General features: G+C 36.8%; 1 protein-coding gene and 2 long non-coding RNA genes across 3 annotated transcripts; 1 reads left to right on the top strand and 2 right to left on the bottom strand.

Moving 5' to 3' along the window:
• The first annotated feature begins 1066 nt into the window (after positions 1–1066).
• Positions 1067–2038, top strand: LOC122025701 (manganese-dependent ADP-ribose/CDP-alcohol diphosphatase-like). Its single transcript, XM_042584545.1, has one exon. It carries the CDS (start codon positions 1067–1069, stop codon positions 2036–2038), a length of 972 nt encoding a protein of 323 aa, XP_042440479.1.
• A 1987-nt stretch (positions 2039–4025) lies between these two features.
• LOC122024433 lies at positions 4026–6727 on the bottom strand. Its single transcript, XR_006123425.1, has 2 exons — positions 5446–6727; positions 4026–5355 (listed from the first exon to the last, which is right to left on the bottom strand). It is a non-coding gene; the product is annotated as an uncharacterized LOC122024433 (long non-coding RNA).
• Positions 6728–16604: 9877 nt separating this feature from the next.
• LOC122025414 lies at positions 16605–19434 on the bottom strand. The gene is made up of 2 exons (XR_006123699.1): positions 17140–19434; positions 16605–16972 (listed from the first exon to the last, which is right to left on the bottom strand). It is a non-coding gene; the product is annotated as an uncharacterized LOC122025414 (long non-coding RNA).
• Between the last annotated feature and the right edge of the window lie 4742 nt (positions 19435–24176).

The raw sequence follows: 24176 nt of genomic DNA, 5'->3' as shown, positions 1-24176 counted from the left end.
AGGCTAGAGGGAAAACGGCGAGAAGAGGAGAGAAGGTGTGGCATTGGGCCAGCATCGTGTTGTTTTCGCTACTGTCGATCGTACACAATGCTAGAATTTACTATTTCTCTGCGGATAGTTGAACAGATCTTTAAACCATGCGAAAAAACAGGGGGAAAAAATTTAATTCAAAATTTTGTTTTGTTTTGTTTTTATTTAAAAGTTGAGAAAATCTTAAATCATACAAAAAAAAATAGAACAAAAATAGAAACAGAAATAGAAAAAAAAAAAAAAGAATGAGTCTCAAATTGCCACCCTTCTCGCTGTTATTTATACCGATGATTCTCACCCTGCATCAAACAACTGCCCTCTCTCCGTTTCTCCCTCTTCGCACTTCGCGGCATCCTGATAGATTAATCGTTGCAGATAAATCTCTCGCCGAGGTTCGTATGCTCTCCTGTTCTGGATTTTTGCGAAGAAAAGCTTTGCTTTAGGTTTCTATCAGTTTCTCAATTGTTTTTTTTTATTATGTTGCGTAGATTGTCGATTTAGCTATTTGATCTTTTAGATGAGAAATTAGCTGTTGATTTAACTTCGAGTTCAGCAGTTGAAACTTATCATGGACGCTTTAGTAGTTTTGTGACTCGATTGATGAACAATTTAGTTCGGCAGTTTCAGGTTTAGCTCTTGAATTTGAGAGAAGACTGTGAGAACCTACCCGAAGTTGTTTGGTCCTTTTGTTTGATGGGCTCTTGAAGACGATAAAATAAGGATTATAATAAACACTGCATTGCTAATTGCACACAAAGGATATGTTGTTTGTAATGGCTGCCTATAGGTGACCCACATGGGTGGTGCTGACTCCAAACCTACCTTCATCGTCCCATACGGCTTCTCTATTTTCTTTCTCCAGGGCAGGGCAGGCAATGGCCTGTCCTTATTGTAGAATTCTGTGTTTTTGTATCATGCATCTTATTGTAGAATTCTTCACCAAGAATATTTAGCTTTGCAATTGAGGTGCTAACATGGTTTATTTTGCTGATCAATCACGTATCCAGGAATCCTAGAAGAGCTGTGCTGGTCTAAAATGGCTTCCAATGGTGGGTCGGGAGACGGCCATGCCAAGCAGCCCCTTTTCTCCTTCGGTGTCATAACCGATATCCAGTATGCCGATATTCCCAACGGCCACTCATTCCATGGCGTCCCGCGATACTATCGCCATAGCATTCAGGTTTTACAAAGAGCAGTGCAGCAATGGAATGATGATCAGAAGAAGAAGAAGAAGGTCCAGTTCTCCATGAATTTTGGGGATATTGTCGATGGCTATTGCCCAAAGTCCGAGTCACTCAGTGCCGTGCAGAAAGTCGTCAAAGAATTCGAGAGGTTCAATGGACCGACCTACCACATGATAGGCAACCACTGCCTTTACAATCTCCCTCGCAATCAGTTGATTTCGTTGCTCAAGTTGCCCTCTGAATCTGACCATTTGTACTACGACTTCTCCCCTAGTCCGGAGTACAGATTCGTCGTTCTCGATCCGTATGACATCAGTGCAATTGGCTGGCCGCATGACCATCCGAATACACTAGCAGCTAGTCGAATTCTCAAGGCCAAGAATCCCAACGTCGACAAGAACAATCCGGCCGGCATGGAAGGTCTTGAACAGAGGTTCGTGATGTTTAATGGAGCTGTCGGCAAGGATCAATTGCGTTGGCTCGATGATGTGCTTCGTGAATCCACGAAGAAGAAGCAGAAGGTCATCGTGTGTTGTCATCTCCCTCTTTATCCTGAAGCAGCATCGGCATTGGCACTCCCGTGGAACTATGAAGATGTGCTGACTTTGATCCATCGGTATGGATGCGTGAAGGCTTGCCTTTCCGGTCACGACCATAAGGGCGGCTACGCCGTCGACTCTCATGGAATCCATCACCGTGTTCTTGAGGCTGCTCTGGAGTGTCCTCTCGGATCAAATGCATTTGGATGTATCGACGTTTACGACGATAGACTTTCTCTCGTAGGAACTGACAGATTGAAGAGTACAGAGATGGCCTTCAGCTAACTAGACGATGCAGCAAAATAGTGCATAACTTAGTAGTCTCTTAATTAGAAACCTTTCTAAAATGGAAGTAGAGATTTTTTTTTTCCAGCAATTTTTAGGAATATGTTGATAGAAAACAAAAAAGATTCAAAATCTGTGGCCAAAGTATTCCGAGAGGTGTTGTACTTAAGTTTTCAATAATCAACAAGTGAAATTTGTATTTCAACAGCTGCATATTATTGCAAGTGATTATTGAGAACCAATTCTTGTGGTGAGAAGAATGTTTCCTTTATATTTGAAAAACACTAAAAGGTATCAAATTCATGAAAGCCCTTCATTAAACAAGATTTGTTTTTGAAAATTTTGCAACAATTGTAATTTGAAAAGATGCAATTACATTAAATTTATATGTTATATTAAAGGTAACAAAAGATGATTATATTATCTTAAACGCTCTTCATAATCCCATAACCATTAGCTTATAAGTAAGCAATTAATATTCAAAATTTTAAAAATTATTCCATAATGATAATCACCTCTTTTATTAGTTAATATTTCGTAATATAAGATGTAGTAGTTGAGTGATATTAATATCTATCTCAATCATTTTTTATCCATCTAGTAGAGATCGTGCAATTAATTCATTTAATGGTTATTTAGGAAACTAAGAAGATTAAATCATCAATATTGCGCCAATTTTAAAAAGTGTAAAGTTAAAAATTAAGTTGAGCAAAGAAGACTCTCTTATTCGTTCTTAATTATGAGATAGTTACAGAGGTGATAGTTTGAATAATATTAAGTTATTTTAAAATTTGGAATACATGGGTTGATAGCAATTCTTATAGAAAATATAAAGAATTCTTAAATGTATCAGTATTGGCATCACTAGAAAAAAAAAAATAGGAGAATTAAAAAGTCAGAAAGTATTAAAAAAACAAAATTTAGGTTTTTTTTAAGATGTCCTAAAAAATTACAGTCAAGAGCATACCCTCAAGTGCTTACAATCAATCACTAGAAGTCCACAAATCGATAGACATAGATTCATAGTTTATGGAACATCCTATATATAAAATTCTCAAAACGACATCTATTAAGGTGCGTTTGGTTCGGGATTATTCTTGATAATCTTGGTTATCCATCCAAGGTTATCAACAAAAACCTTGTTTGGTTTAGGTATTTGATGATTCCCAAGTAATGTTCCATGCCCGACACGTCAGCAAAAGGGTCATGCAGCCCGGAATCGAAAAACCTCAGAAAACTAAGGTTTTTCTTGATCCCGGGGTTAACGAATTTTTTTTTACCAAAAATACCCTCCGATAAGAAAAAACATGAAAAAAAAAGAAAAAATGTAAAAAAATATAAAAAAATGTAAAAAAATAAAAAAAAATAAAAAAAAATATTTTAAAATTTAATTTTTTTAAAAAATAAATAATTTTATAAAAATTTTAAAAATATTAAAAAAATTTAAAATTTTTAAAATTTTAAAAAAAATTATAAAATTTTTTTAAAAAATTATAAAAATTTTTAAAAGTAAAAAAAAATTTATAAAATTTTAAAAATAAAATAAATAAATGAAAATTAAAATTAAAAAATGTAAAAAAATAATAAATATAAATATAAATAATATAAAAATATAAAAACATTAAAAAATAAATAATAATAATAATAATAATAATAATAATATGTATAGTTAGTTTTGTAACTAAGGGTAATACGGTAAAATATTAAAGTAGGGTATTCATTAAAACCTTCAAACAAACAAGTTTTTGTTGCATTACCTAAGTTGAACCAAATAATATTTGGCTATGTTTTATTCCCTATAACCTTGGTTATGTGATGACTTGAACTAAACGCACCCTTACGGTTTTTTCACAAAACTAAATCAAATAAGAAATAGCAAGGCTTCTTGCCTTCATAATGTGGTTTCCACCTTTGTAGTGCAGCCGGAAGATCTGAAACAGTTCATCACTTGTTCAGACCTCACATCTAATATTTAACCATTGCTTCATCTTGCTCCATAGAATTTGGGTGATGGAGCATTCAAAATAAATATGTGCATTAGATTCGTCCTGCGCTATCTGCACAAAGCACACAACATTTGTACACCTTATATGACAATATGTTCGCCGTCCATAACTTCCCCTGTGCAAGGAGACAAACACAAAAAAGATGTTTAGGCATAGTCCCCAATTTCCATACCATTGATGCCTAAAATACCGTAGGCCCCCGTGGCCTGAAAAACTCATAAGCATTTGCGATCCTATTTTTCTTGCCTGCGAACCAGTCAGTAGTGTCATGTTCACTGCTCCCTATCTGTGTAGCCTCTGAACCACCTTATCTTTAATTTCCACAAGTCGCTTAATCAAAGGAGAGTCCGAGGCCCTTACCTCCATTGCCAAAAGTTAGATCCCTTGAGGTAGTGATGATGAACTCACTTATTCATAGTGAATCTGTCTTGGACTGAATGTTTGATAAACCCTAATTTTATCATGAAATGAGTATTAAAAGAATTAAGTGACCGAATTCATTCTACACTAATGTAGTATAAAGATGACTCGAGTCGTCTCCCAACGAATATAGCAATAATGGTATCTTAGGATTGATTTGTTATTGTTTTTTAGGTTTTTGATATGAAAATGAGGAGTTTGGATTTTGGTTCTAAAACTATAATACGAAATAGCAAACAGGTAATGAGAGCTAAGTCCAACCTAACTACAATTGCAGAAAATAAAAGACAACATGAAATAAGGCATTAGCAAAACTAAGCATGGAATGAAACCTAGAGCACTAAAGAAATCTAATCCAACCTAATGACATCCAAATGGAGAACCAAGCATATGGAAACATAGACCACTAAACTAACAAGCATTGCATTCAACTAACTAATAGAATTACTAACTAAATTCTAAGAACCATTTCAGAAAACACATTGCATACATGATTCAATTCAAAACTGAGTAAATGAAATCCTAACCATTGGAAACTTGAATCCAATTACAATCAATCCAACAACTCAAGTAAACAATCAATCATCAACCAAAGAGAAACAATTAGCAATGTTGTAGAACAATCCACACACAGATGAAGAACAAACCAACACATGAAGAGGTTCCGGATTAGATATGTAGAGAGGCAGAAGATCGGCGTCGATGAGTGATCTGCTGAAGATGGATGGCATGACGAAGACAGAATTCCGAAGGAATTGGCAAACCCTATCCCCTTCGTAACTCCGGCCTTCTTCCTCTCGTCTCGAAACTGATCAAGGAAGAAGAAGGATGGCTTGCGGTTGGCGTCAATGGAGTAGACAGTCATATGGGGGGAAGGTAGAGCAAACACTCCTGCCCATTCAGATAGTTGCAGAGCTTCGAGTAAGGAAGATCGCCAGCTGGAAAACAAAGGAAACTACTCAAACCACCGAATTCCTTCACCTTATCCGCTTCTTCTTCCTCGCCCGAAATCACGGCAAAGTAGGCGATCAGTGATGAATCAAAAGGTTGTAGTGGCGTCGCCGGTTGCTGATGGGTAGATTTTAGATGGAGGAAGGGTCACCCTTGACCTCGCTTGCTCACTGGCGGTGGAAATGGATTGAGATCGCCAGAGGAAGAAAGCGCAATCACCTCCTCTGTTTTGACGCGAGAGAATTGACGAACCAAAAAGACGCTGTAGCTTCTCATTTAAATCAAATCTGATATCTAAATCAACTGCTCCGATTTTTCAAGATCTTGATCAACGGTAGGATCGGTTCGGATCTAGTTCAAAGGCTTTAGATCTTGATCTATGGTCCTGATCTATCATCTTTTTGACTTGGATGGAACATATGTTTGATGGATGACATAGATCTCCCCTGATCTCGAATGGACGACCTAGATTTCTTCGAACCTTGATCTCCCCAATTAATCTTAGAATTGGCACTAAACAAGATACAATTTCAGCATTTTAGAATTCAATTTCAAACTCCAGTTGTATCATTCTCCAATTATTTCTCATTCAAATTCTGCAACCTTAAGCTATAGTCCCTTTGTTTTTTTTCCTGAGTGTACTAATCAAAATTATCAGTGTAACAAGACTTCACTGCCACACTTCCAAACTCTGAAATAGCTTGAAGTTCTGAAATAACTATTTCATTCCTGCATTTCCCAGTTTCTACCTTTAAACCAGCTTCCACCAGTCTTCTTTATTTCCAGATAATCCCTACACTATTATGTAAATAACCTTCCTTCTGTGTGCCATATACATCAAGAGCATATTGTTTCTAATCGTTTTAGCACCAGAGATTCAAGCCAACAATTATATTCAAAGAAATATCAGAGTTCTAGTACTTCACATTTTCAAAAATTCCAAGAATCAGTTGTATAGCAACACCTATACCATTTAGAGGTTGTTTTTTTTTTCTTCATACACTCAGGTTTAGAAGTTCAGTTCAGAGAGAGTTTGGACTAAATTATGTAGTTTCTTGTATGGAATACAAAACTGTTTGGTACTGTAATAGCATGAACCTCCCTTTAGACTGGCTATAATCAGAGATCTCCATACATAGGTTCTCATTCCTCTGCTCCAAAAGGATTCTAACTCCTGAATGTTCTTGGTCCAGTCCACAACTTTTTTTTTTCAAGTACACAAGGAATCAAGTGTTGGAACTCCAAGGTTATTTTGATGTGATCAACAAGTTAAGTTAGGTCCTGTGACATTTTAACCTTGTGTCTAAGTGTGCAGGAGCTTAGAAGCACAGGGAGTCGAGCAAAAGACGCAGCTAGCGAGAAGGACGACAAGGAATGGAGCCGACGGGCTCAGTGCGTCTGAGGTACGAGGCGCTGCGGAAGAGTACGCATGCGGACGAGAAGGAGGCACGCACGTTTCTGAGGGACGAGAATCCGGAGCGGAAGGTTACTCGAGAAGGCCGATATTGGATTCGGGTGAGGCTTATTTCGGTTGACTGAAATCACCCAAACAAGCGGAGCCGGAGCGGAAGACCCGGACCGAGGCGAGTAGCACCAAAGCAGAGGGCCCGGACCAAAAGTCAACCTTGTTGACTTTTGGTCCGACGGTCGAACTAGTCTTGGCGCCCGGAGCCATTCCGGGCGCCCGAGATTGAATTTTGACCGGATCGCGGTCAAACGTGATCCGTTGTGAAGGAGATAAAATTTTATTCCCTCCCAGACGCCTGGAAGAGTTTCAGGCGCTCCGACCAAGGCTATAAATACAACCTTGGTTCAGAAACTTTTCATCAATTCAAGAATTGTGTACTCAACACTTATGAGCTTCATTTCTAGTTTAGCTTCTTCATTTTTTGTGCTTCACTGCTGTAAGAGGCTTCTCCGCCTGAAGGAGATATTCTAGTGTGTGATTCATTCCTTGGATTAACAACCTCCCCGGTTGTAACCAAGTAAAAATACTTGTGCCTCTTCGTTTAGTTTCTTTCTGTTTATTTAATCTATTTTATGCAAGATTTTTTTAAAAGATCGAGAAGGGTTGTGTTTTATTTTTACAAGGCTATTCAACCCTCCTTCTAGCCGACCTCCAACGATCCCAACACGTGGTATCAGAGCCAGAATGATTTAGGAGGACTAACCGCCGAATGAAGCACCGAACTAATGGTTGGACCAAGAATCTATCCATCAAAATTCAAAGGAGAATTCGCTAGCTGGAAAAAGCGAATGCAGGTATTTTTCAAGACAGACTTTGATTTATTGTTAATTATGGAATTCGGTTTTGTAGCACCGGAGTGCAAAGAAAAATATCAGTGGACGAAAAAGGAGCAGGACGACTACGTGACAAACTGCAAGGCAGAATTCCATCTGCTGAGCGTTCTTCTGCCACAAGAACTCAACCGGATCGGCAACTGCGACTTAGCAAAGGAACTGTGGGAAAAATTCCTTGAGCTGCATTAAGGGACGTCTGAAGCCAAGCTCGCGAGACGAGACCTATTTCGCAACCAGCTCACCAACCTGCTACTTGAAGAAGATGAAACAGTTGTGCATCTACTCTCAAGAATTAAAGAAATCATCATCGGACTTTCGAATCTCGGAGAAAAGGTAAGTAACCGAGATTCGCTAAGGTACACACTAAATTTATTTCCAATAAATACGAAATGGGCAAGTAGATGTCTTTTATATTTCTAAAGACTTAGAAAAAAATTACCTTGGAAGAATTATTCTCAACATTTGAAGTGCATGAATCAAGATGTGCATGTACGAAGGAGCCCAAGCATAACGTTGCCCTCAAAGCATCAAGAGACGAACCTAAGTCAGAGTCTTCTCTCGACGACGAGGAAATGGTTATGAAGGTAAGACGGTTTAAGAAACTATGTAAGTCTAGAAATACTAACCATCCGTAGGGTAAAAAGAAAATGGCAATCCGCTGCTACCACTACAACGAAGAAGGGCACGTCAAGGACAACTTCCCCAAGCTAAGGAACAAGGACAAGGACAAAGGTAAAAAATCTCTCCAAAAGCGCAAGTTCTTAAAGGCGACGTGGGACGATACGTCGTCCGAATCGGAAGTCGAGGCCTTCTCCAGACTTGCACTAATGGCAAGTCATCAAGACGAGGACTACGATTCAAGCTCATCCTAAATGAGCATCGAGAGCATCGATGAAGGGGGAGCTACGACAGAAGCAAGCAGCAGTTTAGGAGGAGCTACAGATAACGAGATCGACAAGGTAAGTGAGGTACGATCTCTTCCTCCCGATAAATTATTCAAGTTTGTTAAACTATTAACTAAGGATTGTTGTAAATTTGAAAAGGAAATAAAAAATTTAAAAATAATATTAGCTAAATCTTGCCCATTAGAAGATTTAGACAAATTAAAATTAGAAAATGAAAATTTGAAAAGACAAATAGATTCTTTAAAAATCATGCATGTTCCCATAATACAAATTTTAGAAAATACAACAATTTAAATTGGTATTTTATATATCACCAGAGAGAAATTAGGAATATTTCAAAAAGATATGCCCCTAAGAAATTTTTAGTTAATCCAGTAGGTTGGAACCTATATTGGGTTCCAAAGTCTTGTTTAACTTGAACAATTAATTAGACTTAGCGCTTTCAGCGAGAAAATTAAACGTTAAATTTTTTTATGAGGCTTTTGTAGGACCGTTGCGCCCGGCTAGGAGGGGGTTGTTGAATAGTCCTATAAACACAAAAGCAAACAACCCTTCTCGAACTCTTTAAGCTAACACTTGCATAATAAAAGCAAAGCAGTAAATCAAAAACATAAAGGAAGAGGCACGAGTATTTACTTGGTTACAACCGATGTGGTTGTTAATCCAAGGAAGATTAAGCACTAAAAACTCCTTCAGGCGGAGAAGCCTCTTACAACGTTGAAGGGCAGAAACAGAAGCTTAACTACAACTCTAAAGCATACAAGCGTTGGAAATGATTACTTGGAGTTCGTTTAAAAGCTTCTGGACCAAGGCTATATTTATAGCCTTGGTCGGGGTGCTTGGAAGGGTTCTGGGCGCCCTAGGGGGGATATAACTTTATCCCCAACGTTCAGATCGCGTTTGACGTGATCTGGTCAGAATTCAAGGTCCGGGCGCTCGGAGCCATTCCGGGCGCCCCGGGCTGTTCCGGGCGCCCGGAGCACCATAGTCAACAGGAGTTGACTTTTCTCCGTCGGGACGTTCGCTCCGGTTCAGTCCGCTTCGGTCTGGGTCTTCAACTCCGGATACACTCGCTTGGGTGATCTCGGCCTTCTGGAAAAGGGCTCACCCGAACCCAACTTCCGGTCTTCTCGAGCAGCCTTCCGCTCCGGCTTCTCGTCCCTCGGAATCGTCGCGTCTTTCCTTCTTGTCCACCAGCATACTCATCCGCAGTCTTCGTCCCTCGGTCGCACTCCGTGCCGACTTTCTCTCTAGCTGCGTCTCTTGCTCCCCGAGTAATCTTCCGCTCCGACTTTCGTCCCTCGGAACCACCGCACGCTTCCTTCTCGTCCACCGGGGTACTCTTCCGCAACACCTCGTCCCTCGGACGCACCGCGTGTCGTCCTTCTCGCTAGCTGCGTCTTCCGCTCGAGTACATGTGCACCTAAGCTCCTGCACATTTATACACAAGGTTAAAACAACACAAGACCTAACTTAACTTGTTGATCACACCAAAACAACCTTAGGATTCCAACAATCTCCCCCTTTTTGGTATGATCAACCCAATTTAAACTAGGGTTAAAATTAGACATAAAATAAATCTAACTTAATTTGTAATTTAAGTGTAAAAAGATAGAAAGAATTAATTTTACGATTTAGTGCAAAATTTTGTCTACCTCCTCCTAGACTTATACTTTTTCTCTCCTCCTTTGATCACACAAAAAACATGGGTTTGCAAGAAAAAATCTAAGGGTTAAAAAAAATTTAAGAACGTTGAAAATTTTATAATAATTTTCACAGAAGCAATCTCAAAATATCAAAAAAAATGTTAAGTAATTTTTCACAAAAATTTGAGAAATTTCTAAAAAAAAAATACTTTTGAAGATTTAAGAAGTTTAAAGTAGAAATTTCTAACTTAAACAACTTTTGACTTATTATTTTTTCTATTTAAACAAAATTCATTCTCAAGTTACTGCCAGATATCTAAATTTCTATTTCAATCTTTCATTATTTTTTAGATCACAATTTTTCAGATTTAAAGCAGATAGTATTAAACATGCAGAAATTGTATCATGTTAATTTCTTTAATTAGTTTGTCGAGAATCTTTAATCGACAAGCTATTGTTCGAAATTCTTTCAACTCATTATTACTTAATGATTTTTTAGTTTTTAATTCACAAAACTCTTTCGAGAAAGTAATTTGTAATTCAAAAAAATATTCAAAGAGAGTTTTCGACAATATTTCTAATTTGCATAATTCTTTCGAAAAAAAGTTTTGCAATGCACAAAATTCTTTTGTCAAAATACTTTGTAATTTGCAAAAATCTTTTGGCAATATTTCTAACTTACAAAATTCTTTTATCAAAATATTTTGTAATTTGTAAGAATCTTTCGTTGAAACATTTTACAATTCGAAGATTTTTTTTGATAATATCTCTAATTTGCAAGACAAGTTTGACAATTGATTTTCTAATCCGAAAAACTCTTTCGATGATTCAATTTCTTATTCGAAAAAATCTTCAAGCTATTTTTCTATTGAATTAACCAGTTGTTCAGAGGATAGAGGTCATACCTTACTTACCTCATTGGTCGTTGGTTCTCCCCCTGTTGAATTACTTTCTTCCAAAGATTCTCCCCCTTCATCAATGCTCATTGAAGAAGGGCTTTCTGTGTCCTTGGGATGAACTTCGGCAGTTTCGCCAATTTCTTCATTCTCGGACTATTCTGTCGACGGCTTGGTGTCCATTGAGTTGTCGGCTTCCAAAGGTTCTGAGAACTTCCAAAGGTTCTTCGTAGAGATTTAAGAACTTCTCCCAAAGTTCTTTTGCGCTTTTGTATTATTCAACTCTGTTGATATGTTCATTTGGTATTACGGTTAGAATGTGAAATTCTGCCCGATCGTTTGCCATTGACTCGTCACGTTGCTTCTTGTTCCAGAGGCGTATCTCAAGTTCTTCTCCATTCGCATGCGTTCTTCGATCTTCATAACCAAATTTCATTATTGAAAAAAATACCAGAATCAGAGTTTAGATATACCTCCATTTGTTGCTTCCATAAGGAGAACTCCCCCTCGAATGCTGGTGGGTAGTCGCTAGCTCCGACCATCGTTTTGTTGCTTCAGACGGTGGTTAGTTCTTCTGAGGCATACTTGGCTCTGATACCACTTGTAGGACCGTTGCGGCAGGCTAGGAGGGGGTTGTTGGATAGTCCTATAAACACAAAAGCAAACAACCCTTCTCGAACTCTTTAAGCTAACACTTGCATGATAAAAGCAAAGCAGTAAATCAAAAACATAAAGGAAGAGGCACGAGTATTTACTTGGTTACAACCGATATGGTTGTTAATCCAAGGAAAATTAAGCACTAAAAACTCCTTCAGGCGGAGAAGCCTCTTACAACGTTTAAGCGTAGAAACAGAAGCTTAACTACAACTCTAAAGCATACAAGCGTTGGAAATGATTACTTGGAGTTTGTTTAAAAGCTTCTGAACCAAGGCTATATTTATAGCCTTGGTCGGGGCGCCTGGAAGGGTTCTGGGCGCCCTAGGGGGAATAAAACTTTATCCCCAACGTTCAGATCACGTTTGACGCGATCTGGTCAGAATTCAAGGTCCGGACGCCCGGAGCTATTCTGGGCACCCCGGGCTGTTTCGGGCACCCAGAATGGTTTCGGGCGCCCGGAGCACCATAGTCAACAGGAGTTGACTTTTCTCCATAGGGACCTTCGCTCCGATTCAGTCCGCTTTGGTCCAGGTCTTCAACTCCGGATCCACTCGCTTAGGTGATCTCGGCCTTCCAGAAAAGGGCTCACCCGAACCCAACTTCCAGTCTTCTCGAGCAGCCTTCTGCTCCGGCTTCTCGTCCCTCAGAATCGCTGCGTGTTTCCTTCTCGTCCACCAGCGTACTCATCCACAGTCTTCGTCCCTTGGTCGCACTTCGTGCCGACCTTCTCGCTAGCTGCGTCTCTTGCTCCCCGAGCAATCTTCCGCTCCGGCTTTCGTCCCTCAAAACCACCGCACGCTTCCTTCTCGTCCACCGAGGTACTCTTTCGCAGCACCTCGTCCCTCGGACGCACCGCGTGTCGTCCTTCTCGCTAGTTGCGTCTTCCGCTCGAGTACCTGTGCTCCTAAGCTCCTGCACACTTAGACACAAGGTTAAAATAACATAGGACCTAATTTAACTTGTTGATCACACCAAAACAACCTTGGGGTTCCAACAGCTTTGTCTAAGAAAGTGGTTTTTGCTCCAATAACCAAGAAGGCCTAGTGTCTCGCCACTGCCTGGAAGCCAAAATATTAAAATAAAATGCTTAATTAACTTACTGATAAAACATTAAAATTGAGATTAAATAATGCTTTTAAAAGTTATTTATCAAACATTTTTCTTAAAAAATACTTAAAAAAAAATTCTTTTAACTGTAAGAATTCTTAACTTAGAAAAACTTTCTTGCTTTAATTTTTTTTTAGAAAAGTCCTCAAAAATATTTATGCTTGCAAAAATTTTATTTTCTAAAATATTTTCAAAACTTAGAATTTTTTTAAAAAAATGTCTTTTACTTAGAAATTTTTTAGTATTGAAATAAGTTATTACAAATTCTTAGCAATATTGAAATAATTTTCAAATTTTTCTAAGTTTTAAACCCTTAGATTTTTCTTGAAATCCCATTTTTTATGTGATCAAAGGGGAGAATGAAAAGTATAAGTCTAGGGAGAGGTAGACCAATCTTTTCTACAATTTTTCTATCTTTTTGTACTTTATTGCAATATTAGTTATTTCTTTTTATGTCTATTTACCTTAGCTTAACTTGGGTTGCTCACATCAAAAGGGGAGAGATTGTTGGAACCCCAAGGTTGTTTTGATATGATCAACAAGTTAAGTTAGGTTCTGTGGTATTTTAACCTTGTGTCTAGGTATGCAGGAACTTAGGAGCACAGGGAGTCGAGCAAAAGATACAGCTAGCGAGAAGGATGGAACGGGAGGGAACCGACGGGCTCGGTGCGTCTGAGGTACGAGGCGCTGTAGAAGAGTACGCGGGCGGACGAGAAGGAGGCACGTGGGGTTTTCGAGGGACGAGAAGCCGGTGCGGAAGGTTGCTCAAGAAGGTCGAAATTGGGTTCGGGTGAGCCTTATTTCGGTTGACTAAAATCACCCAAGCGAGTGGAGCCGGAGCGGAAGACCCGGACCGAGGCGAGCAGCACCGGAGTAGAGGTCCGGACCAAAAGTCAACCTTGTTGACTTTAGTGATCCAGGCGCCCAGACTAGTCTGGGCGCCAGAAGCCATTCCGGGCGCCCGGGATTGTATTTTGACCGGATCGTGGTCAAACGCGATCCGTTGCGAAGGGGATAAAATTTTATCCCCTCCCAAGCGCCTGGAATCCTTCCAAGCACCCCGACCAAGGCTATAAATATAGCCTTGGTCCAAAAGTTTTTCATCAATTCAAGAATTGTGTACTCAACACTTGTGAGCTTCATTTCTAGTTTAGCTTCTTCATTTTCTGCGCTTCACTACTGTAAGAGGCTTCTCCGCCTGAAGGACATATTCTAGTGCACGATTCATTCCCTGGATTAACAACCTCCTCGATTGTAACCAAGTAAAATTATTTGTGCCTCTTCGTTTAGTTTCTTTCTATTTATTTAATCTATTTTATGCAAGTGTTATTTTAAAAGATCGAGAACGATTATGTTTTGTTTTTACAGGGCTATTCAACTCCCCTTCTAGCCGGCCTCCAACGGTCCCAACATCAAGTTCAGGAGTTCAGAAACTCCAAGTAACTATAGATCTGCTTTGACACTCAACAATCCAGTTTGTTACTTCAATTTGAGTATCATTATCCTAATAACTGGTTTCTAAACTTGGTGAATTTAATTCACTAGGTATGCATACTCCTCCTACATCGGTTCCTCTTTAAAGGTGGTTATGCGAAATTGATCAGTAACATCAGGAAGTTCCAGCATTAAATATGGACTCCCTTATTATGCTCTAAGAAGAAAATGTTGGAATCGGAGCGCAGCGGAAGACATATAATGAATCATGGATCTTTCGTGGTACATATAGTTTTGCACAAAATTATATAAAACATACCTCGAGACCTCGATAGGTGTGAATAATATCACGGACAAATAAGACAGATAAGAGCTCCACGTGTGACTCCTCTAGCGGTATCCACGCGCACTAGATCACGAACTTGACACGATCCGTTAGGTGCTAGCCACTTGGATCGACAAAGTCTTGGAAGCACTACCGATCTCTTCCGGTGGAAGACGAAGTTGACGAAGGAGAAATGGAGAGAATGAAATCTTTACATTGAATCTTTCCGAGGATGGCTATTTATAACTTCCAAGGAATACGAAGAGTTAAGCCTTCAATTAATTCATCATTTATGATCTTCATTAATAAGGAAGATGAAGAGTTATAGGCTCCATAAATTCTTCATTTATGACCTTCTTTATGATAACTCTTCAAATTCTTCATTAATTATCATTATGATGACTCTTCGAATTCTCCATTAATCATCATGATTTTGGCTATTCGAATTCTCTCTTCTTTGTATCAAATAAATCCATATTTAATTTTGATCTCGACTCGCTTCCGATACTCTTGTTCATGTCTACGTGCTATGCGTGCGACCCTCTAGGCTTTATACACGAAGGCAGTGTAAATCCATACACAGACTAAGGTAACCGTCTAGCAACAGTTTTTAGCCACCCAACACGATAAAATTAATATCAGTCATAAACTGTAAACCACTATGAACCAATTACTGTATAATTCAATCTCTTCATCTAAAGCCTACATCCCAATTAATTCGATACATTATGCATCATTACCAAATTAATTGTTTTACTTGATTTCCAAGATATAATAGACTCCTCTTGAATGATAAATCATTCCTCCCATGGCCATGGATTTTGAGTCACTAATATCTCTATCAAGCGGCCAGGATGTTAACTCCTAATCCAAGAGAGCGATGAATCCTCTATTGACTTAATACTATTCTCTCTACGTTTTGTCATACACCCAACTACCGTATTAATCACAATCCGATTAAAGACTGCTTTTAACGGCGTCAAAGCACATAACTCCACGCATAGAATAAATGAAGGTCTCAAGTCAAAAGATTAGTTACACTCGTTCATAAGAGGAATAACCAATGATGCTTAATATGTGATCTCCTCTTGAGCGGGTCGTGTCCAGTGTACCTCTAAACTCAAGGCACCCCTAAGTACAACTTGGATATCCATCCCTCCAGTCTATCTCGACCTAGTCATACTCAGTGTTGATCTAGATATCCATGTCCCTTCTAGATATCTATCCGATCAAGGACTGTTTTCAGATTAATATACCCATTAATCTGTGGGACTTTATCATTAATCATAGACGTACAGAAAAGTAAATAATTAATGATAAATTCTTGCCTTTATTAAATAATTATCCACAAAATACATAAGGAGTGTCTTGGCACATAAGTGCACACACTAACACAAAATTCAGCACCAATGAAAACCTCCAATTCTTTAAAATCCTTGAGCATATGAAAAATTTCCCCCCACACTTAAAATCTTATCCATCTCAGACAATTCAACTCATTAAGAAAATCAACCAAAAATCTCAATGAAAGAATGTTAAGCAAATATGGTGGAAGATAAAAGTATTGAGTGAGGGATTTAACTAGCATTTGAAAGGAAAAAGGAATCAAAGAATAGGAAAGAAAATATCGTTCATCATCTCCATGCATGCATATGGTATTGTAACTTTAAAAAGAAGCAAAGTAAATTTTAGAGTTCAATTGTTATGAGTGCATAATTGCATATCACACAAAAAGAATAATAGAGTATAGGCTTTAGGTAGTCATCTCTAGATAATTTTTGACAATCAAGCTTAATTAATCAAAACAGAATCCATTACCATACCAACCAATAGCATGCAAGTAAAGCATTCAATCATGTCAAATGACCTAAACTTGATGGTCAAACTTAAAAAAAATTTACCATCTTAAAAGTATTACTAGAACAATTTCATGGAGAATTTTATTCAAATGAAATGCTATGTAGACCAAACAAAGTGCAAAGTATTAAGCAAAATACAAATGTAAAGTATGAAAGTAGAAGAAAGTGTAAAGTAAAAAAAGAAAAGCAAGGAACGAACTCCCCTTTATTTCGGATGGTTGCAAACAATTTAGAAGTAGCATCCACGCCGGCATTGAAATGGTCCTTCCCGGTGGTTGGAGTCGGTTAAGAAACAAAATCCAAGTTGGGAGTGGAATCATTGCATTTGAAGTAATGACCTCTCCCTTCACCATATTCCTCTTGAAAATACTCCCTGAAGGTTGAAGGCGGTTCAGTTGGAGTAACCACTCCGGGAGCTTATAATCTCCTGTAAATTCAACAAAGGACAACACCTCCCACACGCATGTGGGATAAGAAGAAGACAAAAAAATATTAGTTTTTGCAGAAAATGTATCAAGAAATGAATCACATCTAATAAAATCAATTAATTATACCTTTAAGAAATTTTCTAAAAAAATCAAAAGAAACACTAACCTTGTCATGTTGAAAGGTACATGGAGATTCTAGAATGGTGACTGTGACCTCCTCATCCTCAAGTAGTGGTTTACGCTCCGGTTCAGGTGGTTCTTGGGGTATTGCCTCAATGTGCAATCCCCTACACTTATATCATCAATACCTAGTTTAGGTGATTGTACAACTGGAAAAAGTGATTCTTGGGGTATTGCTTCTACTATGCAATCCCCTACACTCTCCTCATCATCAACATCAGTATCTACATCATCAACAACATCTACAACAACAGTATCAATAGAGTCAGAAATTCTTACAACTGCAGCATCACAACAAGAAATACTAGAGGAGTCCTATGGAGTAATGGAGACAATATCAGGTCTATCAAAAACACTACAATCCCTCTTCTCATTGAAGTATGGTGCGTGTTGCTGGCTAACGGATGATGCAAATTGGTCTACTTGTATCTGTAAATTTTGTATCTCTACAAATTATTACTTTTGATACTCTATCATTAGTTAGATAATCTCCCGAAGGTCTTGTGTTGAATTAGGGGCATGAACTTCATCTTAAAATGTAGTCCAAGGAGCTAGATCACCCTACTGGACTGAAAGTGGCCAAGTAGGCATATACTCATCATGAAATCCCTGTGGACTCTGATATGTTGGATATAGCTCAGGAAATTATCCTTGTGTATCCTCATACCTAAAATGTGATTGATCCACTCAATTAGAATTATATGAATTTTGAAATAACTAATACATATTTGGCTGCTCTATGGGTGGATAATATTAAGGTTCGGGTTGATAATACTGAATCTAAGGATGATAATACTGAGGCTCAGGATGATAGTATTGAGGTTGATTAGGCTGATAATACTGACTCTCCATCTCACCTTCAAAATGTTGATAATATGGATCCATGATCAAAGAAATGTCATATTCTTACACTGAAATACTAGCAGATAAGATCAGAAGACACAAGGAACATATTAAATCAAACACATGGATATATAAACATGAAAACACTCAAACAATTTTTTTTTTTCAAAATAGAGAACAATCCTAAGATTATCAAACACCGCTAACATTCCCCGACAACGACGCCAATTTTGATAAACCCGATTTTTTTTGTGAAATGGATATAAAAAAAATTAAGTGACAGAATTCATTCTATACTAATGTAGCATAGATATGATTCGGGCCGTCTCCCAATGAATGTGGCAATGGTGGTATCTTAAGATTAATTTGTTTGTAATCTTTGGGTTTTTGATATAGTAATGGGGGTTTTGAGTTTTGATTATAAACCTAACAAATGAGATAGCAAAACACGTATGCAATTTAATCTAATGAAATAAACATTATCTTATCTACCCATTAATAGTGATCCCACAACATATTGTCACTTTACGCTATGATTTCACCATAAATGGAGCTAAACTAAGGAATGAAATAGCAAAGCATTTAATGAAACTAAATCTAATGCAATAAAAGAAATCCTAACTATCTATTAATCATGAGCCCATAACATATTGTCACTCTATGTTATAGATTACACCATTAATAGATCTAAGTATATTTAAAACTAAACAAAAGCAGAACAAGAGCAACCAAACTTAATCCATTACTGAAAATAGAACTCGAATTCAGATAACAGTAGCTGAATTCATCTTAAGAACCATGCACAAACATTGGATCATATCTCTACTCAAGGAATCAGCAAACATTCAGTTGAATTGAAGGCAAGAAAACAGATCTAAACCTTCATCTAACCCTAACAACTCGAGCCAATGAAACTAAACAGTAAAGAAAACAAGAACGAAGCTGGAAATTTGGAAGAACAGAAATGCAGAAATCAAAAAGGAAAAGTGATGAACCAAGGTGAGCTGGGAATCCCCAAGCACTCGTTGATCTTGACAAAGATGTCAAGATCTTGCAATCGGCGAAGAATTGATCCAATCAGATGAGCTCTGGATCTGGCAGAATCAATCAGCAGCATCAAAATAAGAAGTATACAGCAAGAAACACTCTCAAGTCCTAGACATGATCGGAGCTTCGGCGGAGGATGATCGCTGGCCTGAAGGAGAGGGAATCGGCTGGAACCACCAAATTCCTCCACCTTCTATGCTTCTTCTTCCTCGCACAAAGTCGTGACAGAATTAGCGTTTAGATGGTTGAGGTGGCGTTGTCGGCTGGTGACAGGTGGATGATGACCGAAGGAAGGGACACCCTTGACCTCTCTTGACCGTCGGTGGTGGAACGAAAGGAAGAGGATCGCTCGCCTCTACTTCGCACAATCGCGCCTTCTATAGAATTTGACGACCCACCCCCAAGGAACTGTAACTTCTCATCCCCTTTAATCTGATCAAGTTTAGAACGGACGGTCCAGATTACTTCATAACTTGATCAACGATCGGATCCATTCAGATCTGGGTCAAAATCTCTAGATCTCGATCCATGGCTGTGATCTACTTCCCCTTGGCTTGGATGGACCAAATCCTTGGCGGATGGCTCAGATCTCTCTTAATCTTGAATGAATGGTCCATATTACTTCAGAGCATGATCTCTTCAATTAACCCTAGATTTGAACTCAAATCTGGTATGATCCGATTGAGTCCTTACCCTTTTGATGCCTACAAAGAATATATACAAATATTAGCATCAAATACCACGAATATAAGATAATTTGTAATTAAATCCACAAATAAATACAACTGATGAAATGTGATATAAACATGGAATTAACTCATGAAAAGATTAAATGATATACTTATATGAATCAAAATATCATGACAAAATGATGATTATCAATATTCCAAAGTGTCCTGTTTAATAGAGCATTATTCCATGATTGTAGACCACGAAGCTTGTATCCTCCTTCACGTTTAGAGAGATAAATCTTGGCATTCGACATATGACATAAATCTTCTCCCATGACAGTAGAAGTGTCAGAGCAGGAATGACAATTTCTTCACAGTTGGATCCCAAACTAAAACGGGTAAATTTGGATAGTCTTTTTGGTATGAATTCAGACTCGGAACTTTTTTTTTCAAATCTCTACAGTTGAATGGGAGTGAATATAGTAAATATGGAGATTCTATTTTTAATTCTAAATAATAATAATAATAATAATAGAGTTTATTTTTTATTTATTAAACAGATTATTAATATTATTATATATATTATTTAATTAATATTAGTATTTATATGATATTAAATGCTTTATAATAATTTTATGAAATAGGTTGAAAAGATTGAAAATATTTTTGTGAAGTCAATGGACGAGTATTTGAAATAGGCATGAGGACTTGTTGGTGATAGTTGCTATCGATAAGAGGGGGTCAATTATTTGTACAATGATAATAGATAAAATTTTCTAAATACTAGGATATTTGTATAAAAAAAATTTGATAAATGCAAAAAGAAAGAGGTTATCAATTTTTTTACTTGGTTATAATCGGAAAGGTTATTAATCTAAGACTATGAAGCACTACTCAAATTCTCCTTTCGTCGTAGGCGAAGAAGCCTCTTATAAGCATTGGAAGCACATAAAGTCATAGAACACTTAAAGAACCTCGTATACAAGTTGTTGTAGACTACTAGAATTAGGGCTATATTTATAGTCCTATTCGGGACGTACGTCTGGAACCCTTTCAAGCACCACATCGAGTTTGGATAGAAGTCCTGGTCCGATCGCCCAGAGTTCGACGAGTCCGAGCCCCCGAAGTCTAGCGAGTCTGGGCCCCCGAAGTCTAGCGAGTCCGGGCCCCCGAAGTCCGGCGAGTCCGGGCACCCAAACTGGGTCCCGATGCTCGAACCAAGAAAGTCAACATCCTATTGATTTTCGGTCTCAGTCTTCTACTCCGGTTTCGCTCACCTTGATCCGGGTCTTCCGCTCCAGCTCTGCTCACTTGGATGATCTCGGTCATCCAGAATAGGGCTCACCTGAATCCAACTTCCGACCTTCGAGCAATCTTTCGCTCCGGCTTCTTGTCCCTCGGAAACGTCGAACGCCTCTTTCTCGTCCACCCGCATACTCTTCCGCAGCACCTCTTCCCTCAGACGCACCGAGCCTGTCGATTCTCTTCCATGTCATCTTTCTCGCTAGCTGCGTCTTTACACTCGACTTACTGTGCTCCTAAGTTTTTGCACACTTAGACACAGAGGTTAAAAACTAACATAACTTGTTTGATCATATTGAAATTACCTTGGAGTACTAATAATGAGGACTACCTTATGTTGTTCTATATAGAAGAATAAATCTATCTCAGTCTCATCTCATTGTCATTTCTATATAGGACAGTAAGCTACTTGTGCTTCCGCTATGGTATTAATATTTTCGCGTGATAAGAAATTAAAACTCAACTAGAAAAAAGAGGCGGGAAGAGATAGGAAGAGCTAAATAATCGGTTCAAAATTAAATTTATAGAATTGAATAAATTAAAATTGAATTAATAATTTTTTTAGATAAACCCAATCGACAGAATGTTGGTACTAAATTGAATCAAAATAAAATTGATTAATTCGGTAATCGATTCAATTAACCAAACTTTTCTTATTTTGTTTTTGCACATCAACCCACTGATATTAGACGGTCATTAGATTTACTTAATTTAACTGAAAATTTTAAAATAGAGATTGAATTGAATAAATTAAAATAATCAAGGTTTTTTTTAAAAAAAATAAATTTTCAAATTAATTAAATTTTACTTTTGAACTAGGTTGGTTTCATAGATTATTTCGATTTAATCAATATTTTACTACTCACGGATTTACTTTTTATAAGGAGTCATGGGAGTAAGCTATTGGATTCTAGCGAAAGCTGTTATATACACTATTATATTTAAGCTGTTTTACTAGTCATCTTGCAGAGTAGTTTGGGAAGGGGTGAGTAATTTCATGACATAAATAAACATTCATAAATTATCACTAAAAAACACTTATATAGGACGATTTTTTTAACTTTTAAGAACGGCTTTCAATCACTCTTATATTTTCACCAACAAAACCGCTCTTGTCGTTGTTCTTATATCCTATCGAAGCGGTTTTCGTAACCGTTGGTAAAAAGTAAAAAACTGCTCCTATTATACTTTATAGATATGATTTGAAACTGATCTTACACATTATACATATAATAACGATTTCAAATCACTTCTATAGAAACCGCTCTTACAACCATGGATATAGGAGCGATTTAAAAATACTTAAATGTCATGATTATAGGAGCACTAATCCTACAGGTAGATTCATCGATCTCGGGCTCTTAACCGGGTCAATGGGTCAAGTGCCCGTTTACCCTATTTTTATTTTTATTTTCTTTTAAAGTTAAAAAAAATTAGTTGTTACTGGAAATTGAACCTATGTCTCCTAAATAATAACCTAATATCCCAACCAACTAAATTATAACTATTAATAATTTTATGTGTTAGTTAATTATTTAATAACTAGTCAATAATTTCTTTTGTTATATTATTATTCTTAGTAAGTAAGAGAAGATTAAGAGGCATATTTATTCATTTATTTTTTAATTTATAATTTTATATGCTAGTTAATTATTAAATAATTAATTAATAATTTTTTTTACTATATATTTATTCTTAATAAGTCCAACAATGTCAGGTTTAATAAACGATTTTGATTACCTATGGGAATATGAGACTAAGATGATCTATGAAAAGGATTTTGGTTTTAGTTGATGCTGAAAAGTGGAAAAGAAAAAATTTAGGTTAGCTTTAAGGCTAATAAAAGTAAAAAATTTAAGAGAAAATTAAAATAAGGTTAATATGTTTTAGAAATAATGGTTCTATATAAATAATAATAATATTTAATAATATTCTGATTCTAAATAATCTAATATTATTTTTTAAATTTTAAAATAAATAATTTTTAATAAATGTCATTATAAAATATTTATAAAAAAATATCAAAATTATATTCTAGTAGTGCGAATTGGAGGATGAATAAAATCGAATAAAGAAAGAGAAAGGCTTTTCAGAGTGAGATTTAGGATTTTGGAGTTGAATAGAGGAAGAAGAAAAATTTTTGGCGTGAGATCTAGGTTCAGAGTTAATAAAAAAAGAGGAAAATTTTTTTACATGAGATTTAGAATTTCGAAGATAGATAGAGGAAGATGAAGATATGGAGGTTGAGTGCCGATGCCGGGAATGAAAGTTATGTGCTTAGGGAAAAAATATTAAGGAAAATACATATAAGAAAAGAAAGAAAATTGATATATATAAAATTAAAAATTTTATTTTAACAAAAATAAAAATAAGAAAAGAATGAAAATAAATTTAAAGAATAATTTGTTTGACTAATAAATATTTATATTAAATAAATAAATTTAAATTTGAAATGTACAAAATAAAATTATATAAAGTAAATTGTACATTTTAATTGTTATTTTTTAAAAAAAATATTGATTAATTTTAACTTCGATAAGAGTGGTTTACAGAATGATTACTAAAAGTGTACTGTTTGATAACTGTTATTAGAAATTAGAGCAATAGAAATAGTTAGTAGCTAAATGTACCAATGTCAATAGGTTCAAGATTACTTTTAATAGTTGAATCATTAAAAGTGGTTTCAACAGCGGTTTATTCAAATTGGTATTAGAACTATTCAACAAGAACAGTTGCAAAACAGTTCTAAAAAGATAAGACATTAGAAACGATTTAGTTCAAACTGTTTCTATTGTTTGATTTTCAAAAGCGGTGTTAAAATCGCTCCTAATAAATTGTTCCTATACGAATATTTTTTTTTAGTGTATTTTTAATTACTTTTGCAGTTGGTTGAATAATGAAGAACACAAGGACGTGCAATTGAAGATTTTAACAGAAGGATTGAAGATTTTAACTGAAGGATATTGAAGATTAATTGAAGGATATGTTCATCTCGAAGAACCCAAGGATGCAGAACCGGAGGATGAAGAACAAGAAATGGAGATCCTCCGTAACAAAAGTATTCTAAAGGTTAATTTCATTGCAATGGTGGCGATATATCTAGTGTTTCGTTTGTAAGTCTTGGTCTGATCGTCGTTAGTAAGTCACGTAAGTTGGGTCG

Source organism: Zingiber officinale, chromosome 9B (assembly GCF_018446385.1).
Source record: "Zingiber officinale cultivar Zhangliang chromosome 9B, Zo_v1.1, whole genome shotgun sequence".
Lineage (NCBI taxonomy): Eukaryota > Viridiplantae > Streptophyta > Magnoliopsida > Zingiberales > Zingiberaceae > Zingiber > Zingiber officinale.
This window is presented reverse-complemented; position numbering and strand designations above follow the sequence as displayed.